Source organism: Rhinolophus hipposideros, assembly GCF_964194185.1.
Source record: "Rhinolophus hipposideros genome assembly, chromosome: 5".
In the NCBI taxonomy this organism is placed as follows: Eukaryota; Metazoa; Chordata; class Mammalia; order Chiroptera; family Rhinolophidae; genus Rhinolophus; species Rhinolophus hipposideros.
This window is the reverse complement of record NC_138051.1, coordinates 44,513,465-44,529,194: the sequence shown is the minus strand read 5'-3', so window position 1 is coordinate 44,529,194 and position 15,730 is coordinate 44,513,465. Positions and strand designations below refer to the sequence as shown.

The 15,730-nt window shown below is 39.5% G+C and overlaps 1 protein-coding gene across 2 annotated transcripts in view; it reads right to left on the bottom strand.

The window, feature by feature from the left end:
* Nucleotides 1-15,730, bottom strand: part of GALK2 (galactokinase 2) — a 125,465-nt gene that overhangs the window by 46,923 nt on the left and 62,812 nt on the right. For both annotated transcript variants that reach the window (XM_081049962.1, XM_081049961.1), the window contains exons 6-7: nucleotides 4,864-4,962; nucleotides 2,006-2,158 (exon numbers count right to left, since the gene is read on the bottom strand). In XM_081049962.1, the coding sequence (XP_080906088.1) occupies nucleotides 2,006-2,158; nucleotides 4,864-4,962 (252 nt within the window). The remainder of the gene's footprint in view (nucleotides 1-2,005; nucleotides 2,159-4,863; nucleotides 4,963-15,730) is intronic.

The following is a 15,730-nucleotide window of genomic DNA, read 5'->3' as shown; positions in this document are numbered from 1 at the left end:
GAAGAGTTTAATATTAAAACATTTCTGTTACATAATTCTTAGAAATTATCTGAATGAGTCAATTCCAAATATAAAACATTTAAATCATGATTTAAAAAAAAAAAATGTTTAACCCCAAAATTTTCCAGAAAAAGAAGCTCTTATTTTTCTGGATCATTGTATCTCTACTCTCCTTTCACAACTTCAGAGGGTGGGAGTAAGGTATGAAGTGGTAAGTCAGTTACAAAGGAGAACCGCACCCTACACATCTCCATGGTAGCTAGTCCAGTGTGGGCACACAATACGCACTAGTAAAAAATTGTGATATTGAGCAACATAAGTATGACAGGGCAGGTAACGCAGAGAGTAGGTGTTCATTTATTCAACAAATGTTCACCCTGTGTCTACTTCAGCCTAAGCACTATGCCAGGCATTAGGGCTATAAGATGAACACAGTCTGATGATGGATTACAGAATTGTTCACATGAAATCTGTGTAACTTTGCTAACAGCAGTCACCCCAATAAACTTTCATTACAAAAAAAAAAAAAAAAAAACACAAGATGGACACAGTCTTGGTTCTCAGGTGAAATCAACTCAGAAAGAGACAGACATTAAACAATTGTGATAGTACCATACTGAGAAGCGAAATATGAAGGGAGCCCTACCTTAATCTGGGAGTAAGGAAGTCAACGAAGACTTCCCTGAGAGACATTTAGGCTGAGGCTTCAAAGAGGGGAAGAGTATTCTGGGCATGTACAAAGTCCCTAGGGTGAGAATGAGAATCACAGCTAGAATATAAGGGAGTAGGAGATGCTCAGAGAGGAAGAGGATGAGTGGATAGGCATTGAATCGTGCAGGGTTCTCCAGGTGGTGATAAGGACTTTTTTCTTTATTCCAGTGAAACGGAAAGCTTTAGAAAGGCGGTAAGCAGGGGAATTACCTGATCAGATTTAAATTTCCAAACCATCATTCTAGCTGCTATTTGAAGAATGTTTAAGAGAAAACACAATGGCGCTCCTGACCAGATTCCACTCCCCAGCTCCCAGCCTCAGTTCTCTCCAACTTTCTAGTCACATCATGCGCCTTTCTGGATCCTCCATAACATTTAATTTTTGTGTCATTTTTTCGAGCACCTGGTCACATACCACCTGATCACATACTAACCATGTCCTATTTCATATCCCCCTAACTTTAACTCTCTATTCTCTCTATTCTTATGTTCTGTATCCTTTTGCCTATCTCCATGCTGCTAAGTGTATAACAGGTATTCAATGAATACTTTCTAAGTAGATTTAAGGCTTGACAGGCAAGAGTCGTCTGAATTGTGGAACAAAGAACTGGCAAGACTCCTTTCTGGTTTGTTTCCCTAGTGGACATGTAGAGGTCTTTTGGGTACGGGGGTTACACCAAGCCTGTATATTTAGAGCGACCAGTGTTGACCCAGTACAAAAATGGAGTATCTGAGAGGACCAAGGGTTGAGGCTGCCACCAATTTTGTTGAAGAAACTAGATCAGCTGTAGTCGCTTACCATCAATCACCTCCAACTAATTCCGTGTTTCCCCGAAAATAAGAGCGGGTCTTATATTAATTTTTGCTCCAAAAGATCCATTAGGGCTTATATTCAGGGGATGTCACCCTGAAAAATCATGCTAGGGCTCATTTTCCGGTTGGGTCTTATTTGGGGGGAAACACGGTTTTCTCAACCCACAGACCTACTCCATGGCCTGTGCTTCACATATATAAGCTGTCCTCTTCTCCCCAGTGCTTTCCTAGAAGATTCAACTGTGAAGTTCATATAGCCTCCCAATAGCTACGGGGTACAAGGTATACCTATAGGTTTATTTATCTCCTGAGTTTGGAATTAGATTTCTCTGTAATCAAAGACCTTCCGTTAGAATGCTGCAGTCAGAAAGTTTCCCTAAATTTTAGGTAAAGAAACAACGTAATAGGGAACAAAGAGAAAAAGAACAAGAGAAAGCGTACTTCAAGTTTTGCTAGTTTTGCTAGTTTGCCAAGTCCGTACCTTTGCAGCCAGCCGACACTCCATCACCCTGATGTTGAAATGGGAAGTTGCAGCCTTATTCATTTCCATACAACTGTTGGCAATCACAAACACTGCTTCACTTGGGAGTTTCACGTCAGTTGCTTTCAGAGGACTAAATTCTATCAACTTGGCCTATTGGAAGAAAAATGACAGGTGAGTTATGATGTATTAGAATTCAGAAAGTGTTTGATCATCTATTCATTTATTTAGCTTAGTAAAAAATTTCCCAAAACTGTAATCATTCATTCATTCAAATATTATTTACTTACTTCCAGTCACTGTACTAGGCACTGAAGATACAACAGTGAACAAGACAGACACTGTCCCTGCCCTCATAGAGCTTACAATCTATTGGGAAAGGCAGTCAAGTAGACACTTTTCCAGATTACGTTACCATGGTAGCAAAACACAGGGTGCTATACAGACACATAGTTGAAGCACCTGATCAGATACAGCCTAAGGCAGGCTCCTTTGAAAAAAGGAGAGTCTACACTGAGTCTTCAAGGATGAGCAAGAGCAGGGTAGGCAGAGGTTTCCTTTACCCAAATAGGATGTCAAGAAGAGGGAAGAGCTTATGCAAATTCAGAGGCAAAAATCATTAGGAGGTGTTAATAGAGCGTTGGGTGTTAAAATTCCGCTGAAGCTTAGAGTTTGAGGGGTGAGGAGTGGTGAAAGGGTAGGTAAGAGGGCTAAGGCAGGGGTGAGATTATGAAGTGCCTTTGTAAACCCAAAGAATTTGGACTTTGTTCAGTCTCTATATCTACCTTACATAAACATCAGGACTCTTGCCATCATGTCTATTTGTCAGGTCTCATCCAAAACACCCAGAGTATTTTCCTAGTATTAAACCAGATTTCCTCATGCCTCATGTGTTTGGCTTAGGGGAATCAACAACCAATATTCTTAAGGAGAAGAAATCCAGGTATTCTGGGGAAATAGCCAAGCCTGTAGGGATCTGATGAAAAACTAAGAAAAGATTTTAAAGAAATGTCTGCTTCTACTTTGGAAATGGGCAGTTTGTGGCCAACAACCCAAACCTCTGCTCTGCCTAAGGGAGTTGATAGCCAAGGGGAAGTGGTATCCAGCTAAGGAATTCATTTCTGGCTTATTGTCAACATTTTTTTCCCCCACCACTGAAGCCCCAAAAATGTTGACAGAGAAAAATGATACCAAATAGTAAATTATAAAAAGAGGGGTTGTGAATATATGTGGTAAGAAAACTAACCTTTGGGTTTAAAACCAACCAGAGATTATGAAAATGCCATGAGATGAAGTGATTTGGGACAAGAGCAGGAAAGGAGGTCTCAATAACTAGGGAGTTGAGAAATCTCATCCTAACAATAAATTAGAAGGAAAAAAGAAATCTAGACACAAGAGAAAAATAGACTTGAGGAGTGATTCTGGAAGCTTAAGGGAGAGGTGATCTTTTTCCCTTTTTTGTATTTTTTTAGATTTTTATTACAATACAGCTAACATACAATATTATATTAGTTTCAGGTGTACATCATAGTTATTCAGCAGTACCCACCTAGCACTATACAGAATTATTAACACATTATTGATTATATTCCTTATGCTAAAGAAGTGATCATCGTAAGTCCAGCAACCATCAGACACAGTACCATGCTATCACAATATTACTGATCTTCCCCCCTTTTTAAATTTTTCGACTAGAGTTGACATTCAATATTATTTTACATTAGTTTCAGGTATTTTATATTAGTTACATAGTGGTTAGAAATTTGTATAATTTAGGAAGTGATTCCCCCTGAATAGTACCACCTGACCCTATACATTGCTATTAGCATATTATTGATTATATTCCCTATACTTTACATCCTCAGGACTATTTTGTAACTACCAATTTGTATTTCTTAATCCCTTCATCTTTTCCACCCTGCCCCCAACTGTAATCAAAGACCTCCTCCCATCTATCGCCCCAACAGTTTTAGACCCATCTGACACCATACATACCATGTTTCCCCGAAAATAAGACCTAGCCGGACAATCAGCTCTAATGTGTCTTTTGGAGCAAAAATTAATATAAGACCCGGTCTTACTTTACTATAATATAGAACCGGGTCTTATCTAATAAAATATAATATAAGACTCGGTCTTATATTAATTTTTGCTCCAAAAGACGCATTGGAGCTGATTGTCTGACTAGGTCTTATTTTCAGGGAAACACAGTAGTTATTACAATATTATTGACTACATTTTTTATGCTATAACATACATCCCCATGACTGCTGTGTAACATCCAATTTGTACCTCTTAATCCTTTCCCCTTTTTATCCACCTCCAACCCCCCTCCCATCTGGCAACCATCAAAATGTTTTCTGTATCCATGAGTTTGTTTCTCTCATTTGTTTGTTTATTTTGTTCTTTAGATTCCTCTTATAAGTGAAATCATATGACATTTGTCTTTCACTGTCTGACTTACTACATTCAGCACAGTACTCTCTAGGTCCATCCATATTGTGGCAGATGGCACGATTTCCTTCTTTTTTATGGCTAAGTAATATTTTATTCTATATGTATATGTACCATCTCTTCTTTATCCACTCATCCATCCAGGGACACACACCCCGGTTGCCTTCATATCTTAGCTTATATAAATAATGCTGCAAGGAACATATGGATGAGCATGTCCCCTCGAAGTAGCTCGTAGTAGCTTTGAATTACAAAGTAGTGGAAAACTAACATCCTATAAGCTCTATTGTATAGGCAACCCAAAATACGCAACCCCAAAACCAAGCACGCTGGTGATCTCATAGCCTTCCTGTCTGTGTGAACTTTCCTTAGTTAACATTTCCAAATAGCACAATGCCACCTACAGTTCCTTCTTCTGCAAGAAATGATATCGACTGGTCCATCCCTCCTCCTTCAGTGCCGATATAACGCTCGCTCTTGGCGCAGATTTCTGCAAGTTCCACCTAGAAAAGTAAAAATTGATTTGCACCATGAGTACAGTCATAATCTATTTCTCATTCATTTTTTACTCCAGACATGACAGATAGGTTTGAATTCCAGTGCCAACTGTGACCAATTGATAGTAGGCGCCTAGAGCACTGTGTTAACAAGAACTCAAAGACTAACACTGAGCTCCATAGGAAACATACCACGATCAATGAATGCCTGCTATGGGATGGAATGAGATATTCACTGTGTGTCGTGTATTTGCTATCCACAAAAGACTCCACAGGGCAAGTAATATCTCCCATCTTTCTATTTGCTCCATCCCTTTCTAGACTGGGATCACTAAAAACCTCATACGGGCATGCCCTCATTTCTGCCTCAGCTCCCTTTGTCTCTGGACTGTGGACTATTCCACAGTCTCCCCACAGCCAAATCATTTCCATTAAATTTAACACTCAGAACTAGCATCATCTCACTAGACACATCTTCCTCCAACCGAAATGAAGAGGCCCAAAATAAGAACACATTTCTAATCCAAACTGAAAATGTCAAAATGTGTAGGTATCTTCAGTGCCTTCCTATCGATTAATGAAATAAGTTCAGACTCCTTAACCTGGCTTTTCAAAGACTTCCAAAAATGTGCAACCAATTTGCATGTGAAATCCTATTATCTACCACTTTTCCAATTAGATTTGTCTTCTTAACCATCTCACATATTAAACCCTTCTTTCATATAAATCCTATTGCCATTCAATACCCAGCATATTGGCTATCCACTAACATGAACCTAACAGGTAATAATGAGATGCAAAAGGAAAAAAGAATACAGTATATTCTGTGCTTCTCTGAGGGCTGCAGACACTGAGTGGTGTCACCTGAATACTGATTTGAAGAGCATACTCAGGCCCCACCCCAGACCTGCTAAGTCAGAATCTAGCTTAACCAGAGCCCTCAGTAATTTGTATGCACAGTAAGTTTGAAAGCCCTCTTCTAAATAATTTCCTACACTGAGGCTTTCTTAATAAATTAAGCAGACAGGAAGAACCAGACAAAAAGGGAAGGAAGCTAACAAACGTGAAATGTCTCCCAAGGCCAGACACTAGCATTTTATAAATGCTATCTTATTTAGTCTCTAAAACAACCATGAAATGTCAGAATTATAATTGCTACTTCATAGAGAAGGAAACTGAGGGTCAAAAAAGTCAATAAACTAACTTAAGATTCAAAGCCAGATAGGTCTGGTTCCAAAGTACACCCGGCTGCCTTGTTCCCCTGCATCAGGAAACAGAGGCTGTGCCTGGGCATTGGGCCCTGGTAAGCAGACAGAGCAAAAACTATGCCTTCCCAAACTGAACATCCCTCCTTTTAAAATGAACAATGGAGGGGCCAGCCTGGTGGCTCAGGCGGTTGGAGCTCCGTGCTCCTAACTCCGAAGGCTGCCGATTCGATTCCCACATGGGCCAGTGGGCTCTCAACCACAAGGTTGCCGGTTCAACTCCTGGAGTCCTGCAAGGGATGGTGGGCAGCGCCCCCTGCAACTAAGATTGAACACGGCACCTTGAGCTGAGCTGCCTCCTGGATGGTTCAGTTGGTTGGAACGCGGGCTCTCAACCACAAGGTTGCCAGTTCAATTCCTTGAGTCCCACAGGGATGGTGGGCAGCGCCCCCTGCAACTAAGATTGAACACAGCACCTTGAGCTGAGCTGCCACTGAGCTCCCGAATGGTTCAGTTGGTTGGAGCGCATCTTCTCAACCACAAGGTTGCCAGTTAGACATCCCGTAAGGGATGGTGGGCTGTGCCCCCTGCAACTGGAAATGGCAACTGGACCTGGAGCTGAGCTGCGCCCTCCACAACTAAGACTGAAAGGACAACAACTTGAAGCTGAATGGCACCCTCCACAACTAAGACTGAAAGGACAACAACTTGACTTGGAAAAACGTCCTGGAAGTACACACTGTTCCCCAATAAAGTCCTGTTCCCCTTCCCCAATAAAATCTTTAAAAAATAAAAATAAAATTAACAATGGAGTTGACAGTGAGCCCTAGGGTGCAGACATTTCTGAGTCATCACAACTTCACTCTATTTTACTCAAAGTTTAAAAAACAAAACAAAATCCACTTTGCTGGATGGCTTGAAGCTTGGGAGGCTTTCCCATTATCCACCTCCAAATATAATCCCAAACACCTCCCTCCCAAACAACCACAACCACAAGTGATCTCAATATAAGGCTGACATTTTGGTATGATTCCTGCCACCTAATAATAGTAATAATAGCAGCTAACACATTAAATCAGACACTGTTCTAAGTACTTTTCACGTACTATCAAATTCAAATCCATGAAGGAGGTTTTTATTACTAAATGCATTTTATAATAAACTGAAGCATAGAAAAGTTAAGTAAATTGCTCAAGATCATTCAGCTAGTAAGTGGCAGAGGCAGGACTTGAACTCAGAGTCTTGGCTCTATGCTTTGGACCACAATACTATTCTTTATCCCCAAGGGGAATAGTTTTGAGGGTAGACCAGGAACCCAAAACTTGGGAGCCCCAAAAAGCCTGCCCTGCATACTTTTATCTCTTTAGCACAATTAATTCAATCCCTTTCACTGTTTAAATTCTAAAAAAAGAAAGGAAAGCAGCAAACACATACCAAGGTAACAATTATTGGAATGGGGGTAGGGAGGAGAGAGAGAATTGCCAAAAAAAAAAAAAAAAAAAAGTTGTGGGAAGACAGCAGGAGGCAGAAAGAAGCCTGGCCAGATTAATGGAATCAGACAAGAATATGACCCAAGTCACTGCTACTAAATACCAAAGGGGCCTCCAACGCCTGTGGTGAAGGCTGGTGTCGCTCCCTTGGCTGGCAGACCATTTATTTTGGCTCTGACCTTTGAAAAACATTAAATAATAATGATAATAATGGATGGGCAGCAGGCCTGCACTCTCTGTGGTTTGGCAAGTGTCTCCTGGAACTGCACGTCCCTTCCCGTGGTCAGAGGAACACTCACGCTCCCTGAGACAGGGGGCTTCGTACAGAGTTTTGAGTGCTGTCCCACCCTGGAGGTCCTAACTGCAGGAAATCTGACTGTAAATCAATCTGGACTCCCAGGGAGAAGGTAAAGGAGAAGGGGCTTTAGATAAAGAACTATTACTTTCCCCTAGCATAATCATAATTGTTAAAATTAGCACCTGTTAATTTTCTCAATATGATTCCAATTACACAGAAAGGAACCTAAACCAAAGTGAAAAAAATAACTCTCATGAATCATGATCTAAAATCATAATCATGAATCATGATCTAAACCGACCAGATCCTTAACTCCATATACATGTTGCCTGGGGAAAGGGGTTCTATGTGTACAATGTTCAATTCACAGAGACTTTGACATGACGTGGGAAGCCTCTTTAGGGTCAGGAAATGGCGGAGACTGTTAAAAAGAGTTGTTACAAGAGAAATAAGTTGATTTTACTGAGTTGTGCTCAAACGTCATATCAAGAGCATCTACTGAAAGTCATTGTAAGAAACAGTCACATGAACGTCACTTTTGCATTTGTTTTCAGGTGCTGGAGAGGTTATTTTCATTATGTTTTTTTGTGCCATAAAGATTCCATGTGAGAAATGCTTTTTAGAATTTAGTACCCCTAAAGAGAACAGTGCCTCTTCTGAAGAACTGGAATTTCTTTATTCTGATCACAAGACTTATATAACTTGCTATGTTTTCCTTTATACCTTGGCTTCCAGGAATCTCAGTGAGTAAAATTAAACAAAAACGATTACATTACATAATTAACAGTTGGGGTATTTTCATTCTTCTTTCCTTGGCCCTGGTTTTCTATTTCTAAATTACCAACCTTATTGAATAAATATTCATGGTCATATAATTCCTACAACTTTTTTCAAAAGAAAGTAAATATGTACTTGGTACAAGTAAAAAGAAAAAAAAAGAGACATAACAGGTGTCAGGTGGAATATTCACATTAAGAGGGGCAACGATAAACAAGAGAACATTCTAAGAATGGCAAGGAGGTCCAGTAACCGTTTTCCAGAAGTAACAGTTGAAAGAATAGTGGATATGTAACCTCAAAAAAGAGTAAGAGGAGCCAGGAGAGCTTCCTTCAAACTGTGAAAGACTCTAATATCAAAAGAAGTAGAAAATTGAGGATTTAGATAGGGTAGGTTATGATTAAACATTAAAAATAAATACTTTTCCAGTATCCAAAGTGGTCCAAGAATGAACAGTCTAATTTTTAACATACTGACATCGAGAATATTTAAGTAGAGGCTCGAAAACTGTCTACTATGAATATTTAAGAACAGAATTTTGCTCAAATTGGGAGCTAACCTAGACCAGGAGATGTGTCCAATTGGTCAGGTAATTTGTTACAAGACACATCCACTTTACATAATGCCAACACAGGAGCAAAAGACATTAACAATGTCTAATGGGAGGTGGAAGAAGAGAAGGAGAGAGAAAGAGCATGATCATCCCCCATAAGGATGGGGTCTGGCTGCTCTGCAAGGTGGGTAAGGGGCTCTCTGCTATCAGACCAAAGAACAGCCTGCAGCAGCGGCTGCTTTCCTGACCACCTGTGCCTGGGAAGGCAGTTCTGCTCACTTTTCCTCTTCATTTTATGAAGTCTTTCCTTCCACTTATTTTGGGAGGATATATTACGTATTTCTACAGGTGAAGTTTTAGCTCTTCAAATCATTCTGGAATACTCTGTGCTTTTATTGTTAACAATGAACTGGTGATGATAAGTAAAGAGATTTCCTGAGTTCTGTGAATCATTCTAGCAAATTATTGAACCTGAGGAAGGGGTTATGGAGACGCCTGAATTGTTAGCTCGTTAGTCAAAAGTTCTGGTGACAATCTGGGACTTGCAACTGGCATCTGAAGTGAGGGAAGTTTTGTGGGACTGAGTCCTTAACTTATGGAATCTGATGCTAATTCCAGGTAGTGTTAGAAATGAATTGAATTGAATTATAGGACACCCAGTTTGTGTACAGAGAGTGGGAGAATTGATTGGTGTCAGAAAAACACACGCATACATTTGGTATCAGAAATGTTAGTAAAAATAGTTTATACCCCTCTTCCTCCAAGGTCACAGTCACTACTTAAGTTCCTTGAAGCAATTACATTATTTATAAAACTCAGTAAATTGGATCTTTATGAGGTATATGTCTAGCCAACCCTTTCCCATCTCTACTGTTTGGAGAGGGCACTGCCCCTTTTCCCCTCCTTCTCACTCCACCCACCCAACTATCACAAGGTTATAGCAATATAGCCCTTGAATGGCAGATTCCACACTGTAATCCCCCATCACCCACCCACTCATACAAACAGCCAACCCATCCACCTCACCACAGTTCATAGATCCAGGGGTGAATACCATACTAAAGGAAAACCAATCAGATTCCCTTCTAGATTTCCTTCTCCAAGAGAATCTTCCCAATAGGGAAAGAAAGTCAGTTTTGGGGTATCTGGATCTATTCTATATGGTCTTAGAAGCCGTCAGCAGTCATGTTTTTTTTTTTTTTACCGTGGAGACCAGAGAAGTAGAGGAAGCTGGCCTGAAGATAGAAAAGAATGGAACAGACAACCAACAAGAGAGCAAGGCAAGTGACCGAGGCAGACTTAATAACATTTAGGTTTCTCTCCATTCCTGAAACCCAGCTACCGCCACTATCTTAGACAGCAAAATGGCCACAAGTCTTTCCCCTCCCTATTTCCCTTCCCTTGCAGTGTGACTTCGGAGCTCCTCCCATGAAAAGGTGAATTCTATTTTTTCACTTCTTCAATCTGGGAAGTAACTTGTGTTGGACAATGGGATATGTGGCAAGTGTCACACAGAGAGAGACTTGAAAAGCACTTGTACATTGGAGCTTCCCCTCCCGCTGTCCTTGGAGTCTGAGACCTCCATTTGACAAGCTGGGCTAGCCCGGTAGATGATGACAGACATGTGGCCCAGTCACCCCACCATCTAGCTGACAACCAGCCAACCCAGAAACAGCACTGCTTAGCTGACCAGCAGCTAAGAGCAGATGTGTGAATGAGCCCAGCCAAGACAAGCACAAGCGCCATCAAGCCGAATCCAGGCCAAATGGTTGTTTGAAGCCACTAAGTTTTTGAAAGGGTTTATTACATAGCAAAGGCTCACTGACATATCTACCTTTGTATCCCAGAGCAGGCTTCTTTTCCTTGCAAGCAAGTCTTAACAATTCACATTTGCACTCAAAAATAGTTTACCTTCACAGAAGCCCAAAGAATATTCAAACAATTTTAAACATTTTGTTCTAGTGAGTTAAAAAACATAGGGACTAATTCACACAATTGCATTTTATCCTTTTCCAGGCTTCAAAATCATCTCCTCTATAGCTTATTAATTTTTAGTATATATGTGCTGCCAAAATAAGTACCCGATTGCCTTTTCATAAAAATAGATTTACGATCTGACCTCTGTTTATTTCTTCTACCATAAGCTCCTGCTGCTTTTATCATATAGTCAATGCTGCTGTCACAGTAAACTAATGACAGTTTTCTGAATATCCCATACTCTCTACGCCTCTGTGTCTTTGCAAATGCTGCTTCACCTGCATTCATTCAACAAATATTTATTGAGTGCTGACTATGAGCAAGGAACTAGGTTCTAGGGATATAGCATGCAGAAAAATGAGACCAAAATTCTATACTTTTCTCACCTTCATAACTGTGGCTAATTGCTCTTTCTCTTGAGACTAATTTCAAGCAGCAACTCCTCTGGGAAATTTTCATGGCCGCTTAGAATTGAGTTACATATTCTAACTCTCCGCTCTATCATAGCACTTATCAGTATAACACAGTAGTGAAAGCACATAAGTTTCTTCACCTGCAAAACGGGAGTTATAATAATTACCCACTTCACTGAGTTGTAAGGATTTTAATAGCCTACTATATAATTAGTGCACAATAAACGTTGGCTGTAATTATTGGTCAACCAGGAATCAGCATCCTGCATCACTTTAGGGTCTGTCCACCTACCGTTCCCTCAGTCTGGAATGTTCTTCCTCTGCTCAAAGGGCACGTTATCAGACTTTCCCTCACTTCCCTAAAATACATTAATATCCCCTGCCACTCTCCATCTCATACCCTGCTTTGTTTTCCTTCAAGGCTTTACCATCTTATGTTATCTTTGCAGTTATTTTCTGTTCCCCGTCCCCTCCCCTACCCCAATCAAATGCAAGCTGCACGAGAGGAAGCACTTTGCTTTCGTCACTACTCTATCCCCAGTGCCAGTACCTGGCACAAAGTAGATAGTGCATAAAATGTTACTAACTTGTGTATGCACTAAATGTAGGTTCCTTGAACTGGAAATTTTTAAAAGTTACAAAGATTTTATTTTCATAATATTCGAGGAGACAATGAGTCCAACCTTTGGTTGTTAAGATTATGGATAATTTTTTATTTAATTTCTTACAAAACTTTTAAATTCCCTAGTATTTTATAATTGAGAATAACTTGCTTTTATAAAAAAAAAACTTTCATGGACTCGATAATCATTCTTTGTGAAATCAGGAAAAACCTGGAGTTATTAAAAATAGTTTTTCACACATTTAAGATGGCATGCTGGTGCCTCAAAAGCGTTCCAAGCACAGAGCTAAATGTTGCTATCTGGAGCTCAGAGGAGAGGTCTCAGCTAGAACTATAAAGTTAGGAGTTAAAAAAAAAAAAGATGGCATGCTGTGCTTCCCATTTCTGTTCAGGGCTCTAGGAGGAACCCTCAGCTCACCAACTAGCCCTCAAGCCTAAAACTCACACTTGAAAACTGTATTCTTACTGCCATTACTTTCAGTTAATACTTACAAATTTTAACTGTAACATTTCAATTAGAACATATTTAATTGATGTAAAAGTTATGGTCAACAGGTGAAAACTCTCACTTTACTACTTTATAACAGCTATATAATACCTATCTTCTTTATCCAGTGGAGAGAACACTAGGAAGCAGAAAAGAACACAGGACTTTACATAAGTATGGAGAATACAATTAGATATAAAGGAGATGTCTCCACATTCATCAAGAGAGATCTGCACCTTTAGAAACACCTGTACTTTTGTTAGCCAATTGTGTTATGGTTTTGTTGCCTCTTTTACTCCTTAAACATTGCCCAAGTAGTAATTCCTTCACCTAAGAATGAAAGAGGCAGGGGATAAAATTCAGACCGTTCATGTTGGGGCCCAAGAGGGACAGTCTTTAGTAGTACCGTTACCGTGACAACTCTACTAACTCACAAGCTTGGATTTATGGGGCATATTTTTATATATGTATATGACTTACTAGTATAAAGCCTATTAGCAACTAGGAGCACTTAGCACAAATGCCTGAAATGAGGGATTCTAGTCACATGTTAACAACCAGTATAGCATAGACTCCAACTGCCCTGCGTGGACATCAGCCATAGAAGAGGAAAGAGAGATATTGGTGGATCAGCCCTACCTGGAACATAATAAGCCTTCCAAAAATGTGTATAAATAAATAAATCTTCTGGATTACGTCTAGTTGTGAAATCGATAGAATCTCAAGTGGTTATACTAAGTAAAAGCTCCAACAATTACAAACATTATCACCAGCAAGTTATCATGGTGCAAATAAGATGACACTTTTTTCTTGTTTTCAGTTAAACACCAGACCGCACACTGGGGAGCCAAAGTTTTAGAAAGGGATAGTCCCTGCTTGAAGACCTCACTGTAGTCTAGAAGAAAATATTTTTGCAAAACAAAGTGAGAAGCACTATAGTGAGGTTAGAGTTATATTGTGGTCCCATAGGCCAGGGAGCTTTAATCAAGGGGCGGGGGGGGGGCGCAGAGATTCATTAAACGGTTTTACAACTACAGATTTAACCCACAGTTCCAGTTGGCCATCTCACAAAAGCATGCCAATGACATGGTACTGAGTGAGCAAACACATGTGAACAGTTCGGTAGCCATCAACTCAACTACCCGTCTGCCTCCTGTAGATAAGGCATCAACCTCACAAGCAAAGGACAGCACTGTTTATCTTTTCTTTCCTATAATGTACCAACTAGATGACTAGAGAAACCTAAAAGATCAAATGACCACCCTGACTTCTATCAACACCACCCACATGGGAAGGAAAAAAAGGTCAATACACATAAGAAAGCATGCACATGACAGGCAGCCGTCTGCCCATGTCAGGCCACTCTTAAGTCCACCTGTTCTCTGCAGAAGCTCTGGCTTAAATCCATCTTATCTAGATGGGCTTCCAGTTTCATTTTTGCAGTTAGATGTACTACTGATCAACCTCTTTTAATCTAACATAAAGGTTTAAATAATTAAGCCTGTGTAGCATAAACCCCTTAAAAGATTACAATAATTAGAGATACAAAGACATGTAAATATTTGTTAGTTAAACCAAATTCGCGTTGCCTGGTATTCTCTTTGGAGCCTGACCATGTCATTACACTGAAATGTGATATATACAAACCCTGAGTGACTGCAAGTGAAATAATGTGACCCTATATACACAGTGACAGTTTAAAATTACATTTGCTTGGGTTATTTTTATGTTAGACATCTCAAACAGTTTATTCCAAGCTTAGTACATTTTGTTTCCTAAACAAAACAATGAAGGAGAACATTAAAAGACTTAAATAGCAGTGCAACAATGAAGAATTTTAATTCCTTGACAAAGCTTGGAATTTGTGATTTTTAAGTCATCAGCATTTTCATTCATTCAACAAATAAGCATTGAAGATTGTATTTATTAAAACACATAATAGAAGATTAACTAAATATGTTACAATATCTATGAGTATTTCCACATTGAAAAGACTTTTTAAACTATTTTTTAATTATTAACAAAAGCTAATCTTTAGGGCCGGCCGGTGGCTCAGGTGGTTGGACCTCCGTGCTCCTAACTCCAAAGGCTGCCGGTTCGATTCCCACATGGGCCAGTGGGCTTTCAACCACGAGGTTGCCAGTTTGATTCCTGGACTCCCACAAGGGATGGTGGGCAGCACCCCCTGCAACTAACAACTGGACCTGGAGCTGAGCTGCGCCCTCCACAACTAAGACTGAAAGGACAACGACTTGGGAAAAAAAAGAAAAAAATCCTGGAAGTATACACTGTTCCCCGATAAAGTCCTGTTCCCCTTCCCCAATAAAATCTTTAAAAAAAAAAAAAAAAAAAAGCTAATCTTTAAAAAAGGTCATTTATACACATCACATACCTGAACATAGGCAGCAGATCGCTACCTGTCTCTATGTATCAAAATACTCTTTTATCTTTTCACAATATATACAGATATTGAATTATGCATTATGTTGTACACCTGAAGCGAATGTTATATCTCAATAAAAAACAAACAAAAAGACTTTTTAAATATAATGAAATAAACAGAATCATGTGATGTGATTTACTGAGAAAGACATCATCTATGTAGTACTGGTGGGGGGTGTGAAAGTTAATCTCAATCTAATAATAAGGCAACCATCCTGACAAATCCAAATTGGGGAAATCTGACCCCCCCAAAAAAATTGGTCTGCACTCTTCAAAAATGTTACTGTCATGAAAAAAAACAACTTGGGAACTGTTCTAGAATAAAGGAAACTAAAGAAACATGACACTTAAATGCAATGACTGGACCAGAAAATATAAAAAAAAATAAAGAAAGAAAAAGAAAAAAAACAGGAGAAAAGTTATAAAGGACATTATTATCGAGCAATTGGGAAATTTTAATATGAATTTCGTACTAGATTAAGGTATTATGTCAATAATGTCTGCAATGAA